Here is a 14,539-nt window from a genome sequence, read left to right as displayed (position 1 = left end):
TTAAAAGGCCCCAAAAATCCCATAAGTGGCTTGTCTGGCCAGGAGCAGGCCATGTCCATTCAGGAAGCAGGCTGCTGGGGGAGTGCTGGATGAGCCATTTATAGGACTTTTGGGGGGGATGTTTTTAGAAAAAAATTCAACTACTTTTAAAGGTGCCCATCACCATCCCGGCCACCCTTTAGAAACCTTTTAAAGCCAGGATTCCACTTTACAAGCATAGCCCCTCAAACCACCAAACTGGCCCACTGAGGACTGGGCTTGGTTGTGGACTGGCCCACCTCTCCTGGAGATCAGTCTGGTTCATGACCGAACTGTCAAACTGGCCCGGTTTGTGGCAGACTGGTTCGCAATCGAATGGTTCGTGCACACCCCTACTATGGAGTCTCAAGCTTCACATATCTTAGGGCCTCAGCATATTTTAATCCAGCCCTGTTGAGCAGCTGTGTGTGTGTGTTGCTTTCTTTGTGTGTATTCTAGGAGGCTGTTCATATGTCTTCAAATGTGCATAGGCCTTCAAATGTGCTCTGTGTTGTGCCCAATCAGACTCACACCAAGTCTTCCTTCACTTGCGCTCTAATTGTCTACCTCGCCACTTCAGTTCCTGTAACTCATCCAAACACCATGAGGCTGTCTTTAAGGCAAGTTGGAGAGGACGCTTAGGAGCTATTGTGTCTACTGCTCCAGTGAGTTCATTATTCCATCTTTGTACCAGAACGTCATAAAACAGGGGCGTAACTATAATAAGGCAAGGGGAGACAGTTGTCTGGGGGCCAAGTGTCTTGGGGGCCCCCCAGAGGCAAGTCACATGACTGACTCCCCCAGCCACGCACCCGCCCAGGCTTCCTTCAGTTCTATTCATCCTCCGAAATTGAGGTGAGTGTTAAGACCTGGAGCTACCAGAACAGCATGTCTTTCTCTAGTGCCATTAAATGACTTGCATCGTCCACAATGTACAAAATGAGCTGAGCTTCTCGCGCTCGCGCGCGCGGGGGGGGGCATTTAAAATCCTGTCTCTGGGTCCACTCTAACCTTGTTATGCACCTGTCATCAAAATCATTAGCAGAGCCAACCTTAAACCCTTCCAAGGCTTCTTGGAATCCTATTGGATCCAATAACCTCCTCGGGCAGACCAATCTAATAGATCCTTCATCCCTGCAGAGGTGGTCATGACTGCAAGTTCTACCTTAACCAGAAGGTGATCCATCCATGACAATGGGGAGATGACTGAAGTCCCCACCCACAGAACACCACCCTGATGTTCTATGGTGAGAGAACCAGAATATGTTCCATACTAGATGAGAGAACCAAAGTATATCTTATACAATTATTCTGAATCATTTCCATGTCAGTCAGCTGGCTAAATCCCAGATCTCTGAACCAGAGGATTTGCACTATTATTTTCCTTACAAATATCTTTAATATAGGTGCTTCTAGATGCCTGCCTCTAATTTTAAAAAATTGCAAAAGGCTCTTATTGATTTTAATGTTGATAATTTAACTACAGATTTATGAGGCTGCCAGGACATGGATTCTGAAAAATGAACACCCAGATATTTGGAGGAAGAGCACTGTAGAATCTGATGCTGATCCATCATCCATTTGTATCTTCTGGGGTGGGTGGTGGTGGTGGTGTGTGCTTTGCAAAAAACATTATTTTTGTTCAAGCAGTTCTGTTTAAGATGTTTAGATTTTTGGTATTACCTCAAACCTTTAAAATAAACTATGCATTCCTGTCTGTATAGAGGACAGGGCCATGATTGAATAGTACTGTAGTTTTATTCTTCCCAGGCCATACATCCTTTGTTCTGCCCGTTATGATGTCAGTCATGTTGGTTGCTGTCTGCCTGATCGTAACCAATCGCCTCTTGTACCTTTGAACAGATTGATGTACAAGAAAACAACTAGGGATGTACAAAATGATTTGTACCCAAATCTAGCTGATTCAGGTGATTTGGAGACAAAACAAATCACCCCTGTGGTCCACTGGCTAGATTTGGATACAAATCGAATCACGCCTGATTAGATTCAGTTCGATTTGAGATTCAGGTCCCTCTTATCAATTTCCCCAGATTCCCAGCTTTCATTTAAAATAATAATAATAAAAAAGCTAAGCTCTAGACCTTGTAGAAGTGGAGTTATGGAGCAAAATATGTGGTTACTATTTTTCAAGTGTTTGGATTCTTTGGTGTATATCTGACCACCGAGTCAGACTGGAAGGTACAGACTTCCTTACATACAGAGAGTGCTCTGAGTTCAGACACCCTCCGGGTGGACGTAATGGCTACTAAAAAGAGGACTTTGTAAGACAGCACCTTAAGGGGAACAGGAGACAGAGGTTTGAAGGGTTTTTTTGGTGGTGTTTTTTTTTTTTTTTTTTTTGAAAAGGCATTCAAAACCCTGTTGAGATTCCAGGATGGGAAACGTGACACAGGAGGTGGCGCAAAGTTGGATGCTCCGCGAAGGAACCTGGAGATATGAGGATGAAGCAAGGGAGAAATCGAACTTGGGCAGGAGATGTTGAGGACCGATGCCAACGCTGAAGCTTGATGTTTCAGGGTATTGGGTCAGAGACAGAGATCTAGTCCAGATTGGAGAAAAGCCAATACCTCTGGGACACCGGCTTGCAGTGGGTCTTTGTGGTGTGAACAGGACGAACAGAGAAAGGCAGACCAGGTAGTCTGGTAAATTCTATGCATGGATCATCTACGGGAGGCCAGTATGGTATTTTGAACCGACTTAGAGTAGCCTTGCGATGCTAACTTTGCGCGTTCAACCATTCGGGATCTGGATGATGCAGAGGGCCCTGGGAGAGGAGATTGCGACGAACGGGCAGTTGCCATGGTGGCTTGACTGAAAGGCTGATGAGCTCGGGGAACCATGGCCTCCGTGGCCAGTGTGGAGCAATGAGGATTAGATCTGCCTGTTCTAGAGCCATCTTTCTGACAACCTTCATTATTATCACAGTCAGGGGGAAGGCGTACAAGAGGGCCTTTGGCCACGGTGATGTCAGGGCATCCACTGCTTCTGTTTGTGGAGAGTGGAACCTTGTGAAGAATCTGGGGAGGCGGCGGTTGGAGGATGATGTGGAGAGATGTACCAGTGGCATCCTGAAGATTTGGGTGATCTGGAGAAAGACTTCCGGATGGAGAGACCATTCTGCTGGATTCAAGGACTGGCGGCTGAGCCAGTTGGCCTGAGTGTTCTCCATGCTGCTCAGGTGTTCGGCGGCTATGGATGTCAGGTTGGCCTCTGCCCAGTGGAAAAGAAGGTTCAACTCTTTCATCAGTGACCTGGAACGTGTACTGCCTTGTTGGTTGATGTGTGCTTTGATGGTGACGTTGTCTGTTCTTATTAGGATGTGTTTGCCTCGGACTAGATGGTAGAAGCGAATGAGTGCAAGCCGGACTACCCAAAGTTCCAACCAATTTATGGACCTTTTCTTTTTGGATGGGGACCACCGAGCTTGGGCTAGTTGCCCGAAGCAATGGGCTCCCCAGCCAAGGAGACTTGCGTCTAGTAATGACAAGTCGGAGAGGTTTGGACAGTGGAAGGCCCTTATAGAGGGCTAGGGGACAGCCACCACCTGAAGGATTGGCAGACTGTTTGGGGAAGGGCAATCTGTTTGTGAGTGGAGGCCATGATGAGTTCCTGGAATGGCAGGAGCAGCCACTGAAGGGGGTAGGAGTGCCATCTGGCTCATGGGGTGCATTCCATGCACGCTATCATGGATCCCAATGCTTGAGAGATGAGCATGATGTCCGCTGACCGACGGCAAGTAGAGGGTGCAACTGAGCAGCAATCTCTTCCCTCCTGTCTGGTGGAAGGGAGATAGAGTCCTGAGCAGTGTCAAAAAAGGCTCCCAGGTGGATGAGCAACTAGGAAGGGATGAGGTTACTCTTCTCATAGTTCCCTACGAAGCCGTGATCCTGCAGGCACTGGAGAGTGACATGAATGTTGTTTAGCGCTTGCTAGAATGAGGGAGACCTGATGAGCAAGTTGTCTAGATATAAGTTGCACATGCACCCCTGGAGGCAGAGGTGTGCTATGACAGCTATCATGATTTTTGAGAAGACTTGGGCGGTGGTGGGGGGGAGGGCAGAGGAAAGGCTGAATGGTAGGGCCCAATATTGAAAGTAGTGGTTGTTGTATGAAAAACGGAGGAAAATTCTGTGTTCTTTCCTGATGGGGATGTGGAGGTAGGCCTCTGAGAGGTCCGCTGGTGCAAGATAATCCCCGGGCCGGAGGGTCTCCTTGATCGTGTGTAGCGATTCCATTTTGAATTTCTGTCTTTGGACAAATCGATTGAAGAGCTTCAGATCTAGGACCACTCGCCAGGCACCGTCTTTCTTTGGGACAAGGAAAAGAAGGAAGTACATGCCCTGAAATCTTTGCATAGATGGCACCAGTTCTATTGCCTGAATCTGTAGAAGATGATTAATTGCCTGGAGCATCCGAAGATGTTTGTCTGGATTGTGGGAACGCAGTGAAGGTAGGAGGCGGTGAGGTGGTGGAAAGATGAAATTGATGGCATAGCCCTTGGAAACGGTCTCTAGGACCCATTTGTCATGAGACATGGACATCCAGGTTGTGGTGAATTCCAACAACCTGCCACCACCCACTGGTGCCCAGTCATTACTTCCGCGGTGCGTGAAACTGGTATGGTTTCCTCTGGAATTGCCTCTGTAGCGTTGGCACCACTGTGGTCTACCGAAACCTCTGTAGTTCTGGGCACGGTAGTCTCTGAAGTGGGCAGATTGAGGATGATTCTTGAAATTGCCTGTAGGGGTGAAAGGATTGGGGTGTAGCCTGAAAAAACCTGAGGAACTCCTTGCGGTTAGAGGGCATGGGCTTCTTTTTATCTCTAGTTTCAATAAGAATGGGGTCTAAGGCCAGGCCGAAGAGGTTGTTACAAGAAAAGGGGGGAGCGGCTAGGGCGAGTTTGGACTTGGTGTCCATGTTCCAACCCTTTTAGCCAAAGAGACCCACGTACTGCTACCCCAGCCACCATGGCTCTAGAGGCCTCTTGGATGCAGTCTAGACTGGAGTCAGCCACCAGGGCCACTGCCTTGACCATCTTGTTGATTCCTTGACGGAGCCTGGTGTTTTCTGGTGGCACTAAGGTGACAAGTTCCTTGGCCCAAAGGACAGAGGCACGGGCAAAAACAGAGTTGGTAGTAACTGCCCTGATGGCCATGGCATCATGCACCTTTTTCAAAAGTAAATCACTCTTCCTGTCCTCCCGATTTCTTAGCTGTCTGTGGCCCTCTGCGTTGACAGTGGAGCCCAAGACCATCTGTGCCACTGGTGGGCCTATTTTTGGAGTAGCTAGGAGAGACATAACATCTTGTGGAAGGTTATAATGCCTTCCTCTGCCCCCCCTGCCCCACCCACCCACCCACCCAAGTCTTCTCAAAAATCATGATATCCTTTTTAGGGATATTGCCAATAGGTTTGGGAGACACAGGGCACACATTCGGCACACATGACTTTGCAAAAAAGCAATGGGAAGGGCACCATGGCAGTGGAACATGTGTGTGAAGGAAAAACATTTTGATCTAGTGATGGAGAAGGATCAGTGGTTTCAGAGGGCACAATATCATTAATAGTCCTCTTAGCTTTAGAGAGGACGATGTCAAAATCTGCTGAGGAAAACAGTCTGGAGCAGACTGGGATTGGCAGTGCCACTTCCTCATCAGATAACTCCCCGTCTTCTTTATGGGAATCAATGGGGTCTATTGGTTCCCCAGGTTCAGAATGTGAGGACTCAGACCCAGATGCAGGAAGAGTGGGTCTGGCAGGAGGAGGGAGAGGACCATGAGGAAGGGAAAGGGAGGGGTGAGAGGGCAGGATAACAGGTACCTGGGGTGGCAAAGGAGCAGCAGGTTGTGCAGGAGCCACAGGAGGTATAGGATTCCGAGGAGGGTTGTGGGGGGTAGAAGCGGGTATGAAAGGGGGACACCTAGGGCGCACTGGTTGTGGTATATCCTCCAAAGAGGAAGAGTAATCGTAATTCCTACGAGGGAAGAGACCCCACTCAGAAAGGGGAATGGCCCACCTGCGGGTACTGGAATCAGAAGAGGAAGATAAACACTCCCTTCCCCGTCTAGGAGCCCCAGACACATGAGGACGCTGCCTGATAGGGACCGCAGGGGCTGGCAGGTTGGGCATATTGCTTGGAGCTGCAGGTGGCTCATGAGCATTAGGTGCTACACATTCCCTTTGTAGTCCCTTAGCCAGTCTACAACTTATGGAGTAAAAGGAGGGACAGCGTTATTTACGGGAACTGGGGGGACTGGAATCTCAGCCAGGGAAACCTCTGGAGGCATGCTAGGCGTTGGAGGATCCGATGGCAGTGCGGAGGAGATGCGTGGGCTAGCCGGTTTCCCCTCGGACACTGGGTCCCTCATGGGTAAGAGCAAGGATGTCAGGGATCCCCCTGAAGGGCACTGGATGTCTGTCTCAGGGAGTTTCGGCTTGTGTGAACGTGCTTTCATTTTTGATTTGGAGCAGACTGCTTTGATCAGCAGCTGCTTGCTGAGCCGAACGGAGCTTAGTGCCTCAGGTCCTGGCGAGTGCTTCCGCTTTTTCTTCTTAGGATGGGGCTGTTCTCCACAGTGCCTGGTCTTTTTGGAGGCTTTTTTGAGGGAGACCCCCAAAGCCTGTGACTCAGGAGGCCCAAGGGAGGGAATGGGGGGAGTGGAAAACGCCAGCTCAGGCTGTGCAAGGGAAGCACCAGCGGCATGCTGTAAGCTGCCCAAGTCCTGCGGAAGCTGTGAACCCTCAGAGAGGGAGCCCCAAAGGAGCTCTTTGGCATGAGCCAGCTCCATAGGTAAGATGGGGAATGAAATAAAAATAATGAGTTTTATCCAAGGTTTGTCCAATTAGCTGAATTAGCAACAGAAAAAAGTTTACCGGAATTTAGTTTACCGGAATTTAGGATGAATTAGAAGATCAGCTCCCTTCCCACCCTTGCACAATCTGGATACAGAGCAGGGGAGGGGGGGGGAGAAAAGGTATCCAAAAGGCAAAAAATGAGGCAAAGAAGAAGAGCTCTCAGGGGTGATTTGTTTTGAGGCACAAATTGCATCCAAAAAATAGATTTGTGCACATCCCTAAAAACAACTATGAGATACACATTCTATTGAAAATATCTTGAGAAGATGATGAGCAATTGCTCTCCACTACCCCACAGAACTTTCCTGACAAGAACGGAAGCATGCAAGTACCATACTAAAAGAAGTATCCCTCCTCTCTCAGGAAAATATTTCTAAAATTATGCCTGCTATGACACATGTGGGCATCCTCCAAAAATAGACAGAGTTTTCTCTGCTTCAGAACTATTGTTTTCTCATTGTGCAAATCCAATCACTAAATCAACTGACTGTCAAACTCAAAGGATTCATTGAATAAACTTTCTTTAATTGGGTGATATCCTAATGTAAACATATTTGTATTTCACGCAGAGTTGGAAAAACCTCAGGCTGCTAACTAATGCTAGCACATGAAATATTTTTCAACACCAGTTTTGCATTTTAAATGCTTCTCAGTTAAGTCACTGCATCCTTTTTAGTCCAGTCCTGGGTGCTGGCATACCCCACATTTTTCCCTCCCAGTCATTGTGTCGCACAGAGTGCAGGTTTGGTCAATAATAATGAAGAGGATCCAACCTCAGTGAACAACTGGTTGTTCTACATTTAAAAGTGTTGCCACCATTCCATCACACCCCAGCCTGATGATTCCAAGTTCTCCATATCAGTAAGATCTTGACTTCCTCCCTTTTCAAGACTCCACATAGGCAGGCTACTCTGTCTTATCTCAAGATGGAATTCAGTCACATTAAGGCAGGAATGCCCATTATTTTGGCTTTGTCAATTAGTACATGACTGATTAGGGATGTGGGTGGGGGGAGATTTTAAAAAGGAGGCTAGATTCCATTGGTGCCTGTTTGAGCAGGTCAAATATAACTGGGTCAGCAGCACTTAACTTCCAGGAAAGAAAGCCCTGTCCCAGTATCACCGAATTGTGTTCACCACCAATGACAAAAAAATTTCAGAGCCTTCTTCACATGGACATTAAGTGAGGGTCAAAATATAAGTTATTTGAAAATTCATAGTTTGACCCTGCATGTCTTGGTCTTGTTGTATAAGTAGCACAAATGGCTGGTGGTGGGGGGGGGGGGCCTTGAATATTTTCCTCCCACTGCAATTCTAATCTGGATCACCCCCATGCCTGCTATTTACCTTGTTGTGGGTGGGGTAGGAAAGTTTCCTTTGATACCAAAGGGAGCTTTCCCCCTCAAGATAAATAGTACATGTGGGGAGGAGGCAATCTAGATTAGGAGTGGAGAAGGCCAAAGTGTTCAAGCCTCCTATATCTCTACCTCACATGCTATTTATTCAATAAAACTGAGATATGTAGGGTGAAGCCACACTCAGTTTGAGACCTAGTCTTTGGGAAATAACTTAGGATCATTCAAGGTCAAACTATACATAAGAAGTAATGTATAGTTTGATCCTGTGTGATTCTAGACTGTTCCTAACACCTTAGACTCAAGTTGTGGGAACAGGTCTTCCTAGAGAGGGATATCTGAGATATCTGCAAAGGATCACCTGTGTTTAGGTTCTGACCGTGCAGAAGCTGGGGCTCCTTCCTTCCCTCCCTTAAGTACTCTCTCCCCCACCCCACCCCCAGACCCCGAACTGAGAATTCTGCAGACAGTAACTAGAAGCAGCAGTGCTCTTTTTCTGCCATTCAGGACAGCACCAAAGCTACCAGAAGGACCCCCTCTACTATCTCTTCTCTTCTCTCCCCACTTTTATTCAACTTCTCTTATCCATTCCAGCCCACAGATCCCATCCACCTTCCTGGCCAGGGTAGCTCCTTCACTCTCCCTTACTAGCCCCCTCCACGTGAATGGCCAGTATCATCTCATGCCACAGTCCAGCCAGATTTTCCCCTCCCTTGCTAGTTCAGAGCAGGCCCCTCTCATCCACTCCACTGCCAGACCCTTTGCCATGTGCCCACTGCCCTACACAGTGAAAATGAAAATGACAGCAATCTCCCAAAGTCACAGGGACACCCAGGTCCTTCCACCCCTTACAAAGGACTGCATACAGACCCGCCAGAGCTCTGTTTTCTTAAATTCCATCAGGGCAGCAGTGTACCTCCTTGCTACCCCGTTGCCCCTTTTGCCTTAAGTATCCAGCGTGCCTGTGCATGCCGGGCACAAGTGTGTGTGTGTGAGCGCACCAGGCGTGACACACGCACCCGTGCCCAGCGCATGCAGGTGTGTTGGATACTTCCGGTAAAGGGGGCAACAGGGTGGTACGCTGCCGCCCCAGTGGAATTTAAGAAAATGGAGCGCTGGCAGGGGGAAAGCGGAGGGAGGGGTAAGTGCACACTCTCCTGCCCTTAAAGATGAAGCACCACCCGCGCCTTCGAACCACCCCCACCTGGTTCCGTGCACATCCCTAGTTCAAGATGCTGGAGAAAGACAGGTCTAGCATTTTCTTTCTAGCTGCTGATTCTTAAGTAGGGGAAACTCAGCAGATGAATTGTAGGACTCTCAGAATGATAAATGCTTGAGATGTGGAATTAGGAATGAATATTACTTATGGCGACTTGGGATAGGGTGAAATTCTTAAAAAAAAAAAAAAAGTCTTCTTCTTCCCTGGAGCCTTTTAAGAAGTGCATAAAGTTGGGGTGTGCGCTCACAGAGGCGTTCTTACCCCCGGACTTCTGGGCCCAGGTCCAGGGCCCCCATCCACTCTGAGGACCCCCAAATCCATTTTAGTCTGTCCCAGGTGGTGTGGTCGTGTTAAAAATACTGGGGACGGGGGGGGGAGAGCCTTCCAAGGCCTTTAGGTCCAGGCTCCAAAATTACTTAGGGGTATGTGTGTGCGCGTGTATAGTGTAAAAAAACAAAGATATTCCCAAGAAGCAATATGGAGATACTTAGACATTTATTAATTGCTGACATAGTACAGAAGCAAAGAAGTTTGATTAAATCCTAGCAGAACACTAGATAAAAAAAGATGTGGAAAATGACTGGACTCTTTTTTTTAAAAAAAAAAGAAGAATATGACAAGGAAAGTAGCAAATAACTGGGTCAAATACTGTAAAGTGTTGGATTTTAAATATGGACAGATAACTAACACAGAGATTCTATTCATTTCATAATTGTGTCGCTTTTATATCATGTTATATACCCATTTTCAGCCTTCCAGCAGCTGCTATGAGTTGAAGTACTTCCTCCAAGTGAAGGCAGCTGGTTCAGGGCTAGATATGAAGCTCCAGGCTCAGAAATTCCCTACTAATACCAACAAATGAAGAAAGATACGCTTTGGGTAGAAAATGTCTACTTGGAATGAAAAAGAAAAACAGAACCACCACCAAAATATCTACACTTGCCTTCAGCACTAGTGGACTCTGGGAAGAACTTCAAGCTGCCAGAGACCTTCACCTTGTGAGCCTGCTTGACAAGGGGCTGGCGGGTGGGAAGAGTTACAAACAAGCAGAAGAGCAGACCAACAGGAAAACCGACATCAAGGGAGTGCCTGAATCCAGCTAAAGTTAAGAGGGCAGAACCTCTCAGGGTGGATACACATACATGTATTTCTTATAAACACATTTAACCCACCTTTCCATTTAATAACAGGCAACGCAGTTTACAGTAAAAATACATAGCATTATAAGGAGGCTCACAGCTCCGTGAATGTGTTTTAACTTCCCTTTTTAACATACTGGAGGCTGCAGCACATCAGTGATTCAAGTGCTGGTATACTGTATACTACAGCCACTGACTGGCTACTTCATCACTGCCATCGCCACTTGTTCCTGTTGGGGAACAGAGTGCCCCGCAGACAGTTGTCTGAAGCAGCCCACTTCTGTCTCAGGAACTCAGCTTTCTTGGCAGCAGCAGGAGGCAGTGGGGGCAGGTAAGCCAGCCAGCCAGCCAGCCAAACAACTTGCAGCCGCATGCTTTCTTTCCCTGCTTACTTGCTCACCCACTGCTTGCTGCTGTTGCAGCCGCTGCCCCTGCCTTCTACTGGGCAGGAAAATACTCCACAATGAAGTGGTGCAGGTAAGCCAGCCAGCTCCTGTTTCACACCTCCTGTTTCACACAATCGACTGCCGATTGGCGCCAAGGGGAAGGCTTTCCAGAAGAAGCAACAGCTGTGGGAAGACCGACTTTGGCTGGTTTGGCTCTGCTGGAAGGATGGGTGGGGGTTAAACTGCCTCCTGCACTGGTCACAAGCGGCCTGGTAGTAGATGGAAGTGGAATAGTAAGAGCTGGTATAAAATCTTCCCAAATCTTCCCACACCCCACCCTAACCAGCTCTACCTGCCTCATACTTTGGAAAGATCACATCCCACTCATTGAGGAAGGGTAAGGTGTGTTTTGTGCCAGGACACACCAGATGTTGGGGGAAGAGGCAGGGAAGAAAAGACTCCTGTTTTTCTAGAAAGGGTGAGGTGACCAGGAGCGAGTCTGGGGCTTCATTCTCCCCTTCTCTGTGTGCCAACCTTTCCAATGCTTGGAAGGGGGGAAATAAAGCTTCCAGATCTATCCTTTCCCTGAACCTTTCTAGAAATTCCAACAATATTTCTCCACATTCTCCATTTTGCTTAAATGAGAAAATCTCTTGGTGCAATGTGTGTGTGTGTGGGGGGGGAGAGTGTCCGTGTTGCGCAGGTGACTCAATAGGTTATACAAGAAGATTAAAGTAATCCTTCCAATGAAATTTCATGTTTCTCTTCTTGTGCACATATGAATTACAAAGTAACTTAAGAACCGAGCCCTTCCTTCCAAAATCAGATAAACCATAAATGCATTTCATATATGTTGAGTTTGGCTGTTGAAGACAATTTTGTTGTTATCAGCAGGAACTGTTCAAACTTCCTGAAACACCTATGTGATGCCACCTCTTTTTTCCTTCAAGTGCCTCCTCAAAACCCATCTTTTCAAACACCACCTTTGGCAAAAACCCTTACTTACTTATTTATTTAACTATTTATTTATCACATTTATACCCCACCCAAACCTATGTCTCTTGGCAGCCAACAATTAAAACACATATAAAAGTTAAAACAGTTCAACATATAACACATATAAAGTTAAAACAATACAATAATTTAAAAACCATAAAATTAAACAAACAGTATTTTTTATTAAAAACCTGAGAAAGCTTGGGTTAAAAAAGGGCTTTCAATTTAAAAAAAAAAAAATAGCCAGAGATGGACAGGAATGTAACTCAGCAGGGAGCGCATTCCACAATCTCGGGGCAGCAACCGACAAAATCCCGTCTCTGTGTGACCACCAAACAGGTTGGCAGTAGCTGGAGACTGACCTCCACAGACGACCTCAATGGGCGGTGGGGTTCGTAGCAGAGAAGATGCTCTCTTAAATACCCAGGACCTAAGCTGTTTAGGGCTTTATAAAGTTATAACTAGCACTTTGTATTTTGCCCAGAAACCTATCAGCAACCAGTGTAATTCCATCAGCAAAGTAATGTGGTCTGTCCGAGATGAACCGGAGACCAAAATGGCTGCCACATTCTGAACCAACTGAAGTTTCCGGACTACGTACAAGGCAGCCCCACGTAGAGTGCATTACAGAAGTCAACTCTGGAGGTTACCAACAAATGTACCACTGTTTTGAGATCATCGATCTTGAGAAACGGGCGTAGCTGGCGTATCAGCCGAAGCTGATAGAAAGCACCCCTGGCCTCCACCTCAACCTGAGAAACCAAGGAGAGGTGTGGATCCAGGAGTACTCCCAGACTGCAGACCTGTTTCTTCTGGGGAAGTGTGACCCCATCCAGAACAGGTAGATCAAAATCGTCTCTGGAGTTCTGACCCCGCACAATAAGTACTTCCGTCTTATCTGGATTCAGCTTCAGTTTATTCTCCCTCATCCAGCCCATTACTGCTTCCAGGCAGGCATTTAGGGAGGATATGCCTTCTCCTGAAGAAGTTGACATGGAGAAGTAGATCTGGGTGTCATCAGCATACTGATAACACCCAGCTCCAAATCCCCTGATGATCTCTCCCAGCAGTTTCATGTAGATGTTAAAAAACATTGGAGAGAGTATGGAGCCTTGAGGGACACTATGCTTAAGCTCAGATTTTGAAGAGCAACAATCTCCAATTGACACCATCTGGAACCTGTCCAAGAGGTAGGAGCGGAATCACTGTAAAACAGTGCCTCCCACCCCCAACCCCTTCAGATGCTCCAGAACAGGCTTCCCCAAACTGCACCCCTCCAGATGTTGCTGAACTACAACCCAGCATCCTTAGCCATAATTTATTGTGGCTGGGTATGCTGGGAGTTGTAGTTCAGCAACATTTGGAGGGCCATAGTTTGGGGAAGTCTGCTCCAGAAGGATACTGGTCAATAGTATCGAAAGCCTATGCTTTCATCCTCTACTAAAACTAAGAATTTCATGTGCATGAACTAAAAAGAATGCATATTCTTCCCCAACTACTCTTGCCTCCATCTTTTTCTCCTGCTTGCCCTTTGCTGAAGCTTAGATTGTTCATAGTACTTGGGAAAGGAACCTGCCCTCCTGTTGCACTGCAAAGTGCACACTGCACACTGACACCATATAAATTATTATTAATATTATTATGAACAACAACAACAGAAACTGAGGACATGGGGCAGAGATGAGCCATGACTGCTTAGGGAGAGGGACATGCGCAGGCTGACCAGTCAGGTATTAAACGTTCCAGCCAGGTCTTCTTGATTTTTGACCTTTTCTTCAGAGTCATGAGGACTAGCTAGCTTACTGTCCTCTTTAATAAAGACTCTAGGGAATGCACAGTATTGTGGGGTTCAGCATACAAGAGACACTCAACCAGGCAGACATGTTGAATTAGACACCCCTATGGGCTGGTTCAGACAATACTTCCCCAGCCTCTGCAATTAAAAGAGGGATGCAGAGCAGGGTATCACGTATGCCCCAATGCCCACCTGTCATATCCCTTTATCGTGTTGGCTGGGCTGTTCAGTTGGGGAGAGGGAGAGACAGAGATGCAATTCGAATGAACAGTCCTTCAAGCAATAAAGGGGTACACCTGGAGGGCGTGAGGTTATCACGAAAGATGTCATGACAGGCATGCAGTAGGTGAATCCCCCTTTTAACCATGTAGGCTGGGGAGGTGTTTGTTTATTCAATACATCATGCAAACTAGCCCAATCATAGTTTGGTATCATTCCAACTAGCCCAATCTCTTTTTGGGATGCAGTAGAGATCTACAAAGAACCTGGGATCAAAGCAACGACATTGCCATCACTTACCCTGATGCGTCGCATAGCAGTCACAATCTCCACCCTGCTGTTTGGCCGGGGTACATCTAGGCTACCAATATACTGGAAGTGGAGAAAAGAGCAAATTTAGGGCAGAACAATGTATTACCAAAAACATCCTGAACAGTGGTATAGCCAAACTTTCCTTGGAAATCAGTTTTCCAGGGCACTGCCCCCACCCCTACCAAATGCTGAATTTATTTCTCTCTCTCTCAGGACAGATATCCA

At 47.1% G+C, this 14,539-nt stretch overlaps 1 protein-coding gene across 2 annotated transcripts in view; it reads right to left on the bottom strand.

Moving 5' to 3' along the window:
* The window catches only part of NOS1AP (nitric oxide synthase 1 adaptor protein), a 64,747-nt gene that overhangs the window by 29,459 nt on the left and 20,749 nt on the right, over positions 1-14,539 (bottom strand). For both annotated transcript variants that reach the window (XM_053250663.1, XM_053250662.1), the window contains exon 2: positions 14,303-14,374. In XM_053250663.1, the coding sequence (XP_053106638.1) occupies positions 14,303-14,374 (72 nt within the window). The remainder of the gene's footprint in view (positions 1-14,302; positions 14,375-14,539) is intronic.

The sequence above is a fragment of the Hemicordylus capensis genome, chromosome 4, assembly GCF_027244095.1.
Source record: "Hemicordylus capensis ecotype Gifberg chromosome 4, rHemCap1.1.pri, whole genome shotgun sequence".
NCBI lineage: Eukaryota > Metazoa > Chordata > Lepidosauria > Squamata > Cordylidae > Hemicordylus > Hemicordylus capensis.
This window is presented reverse-complemented; position numbering and strand designations above follow the sequence as displayed.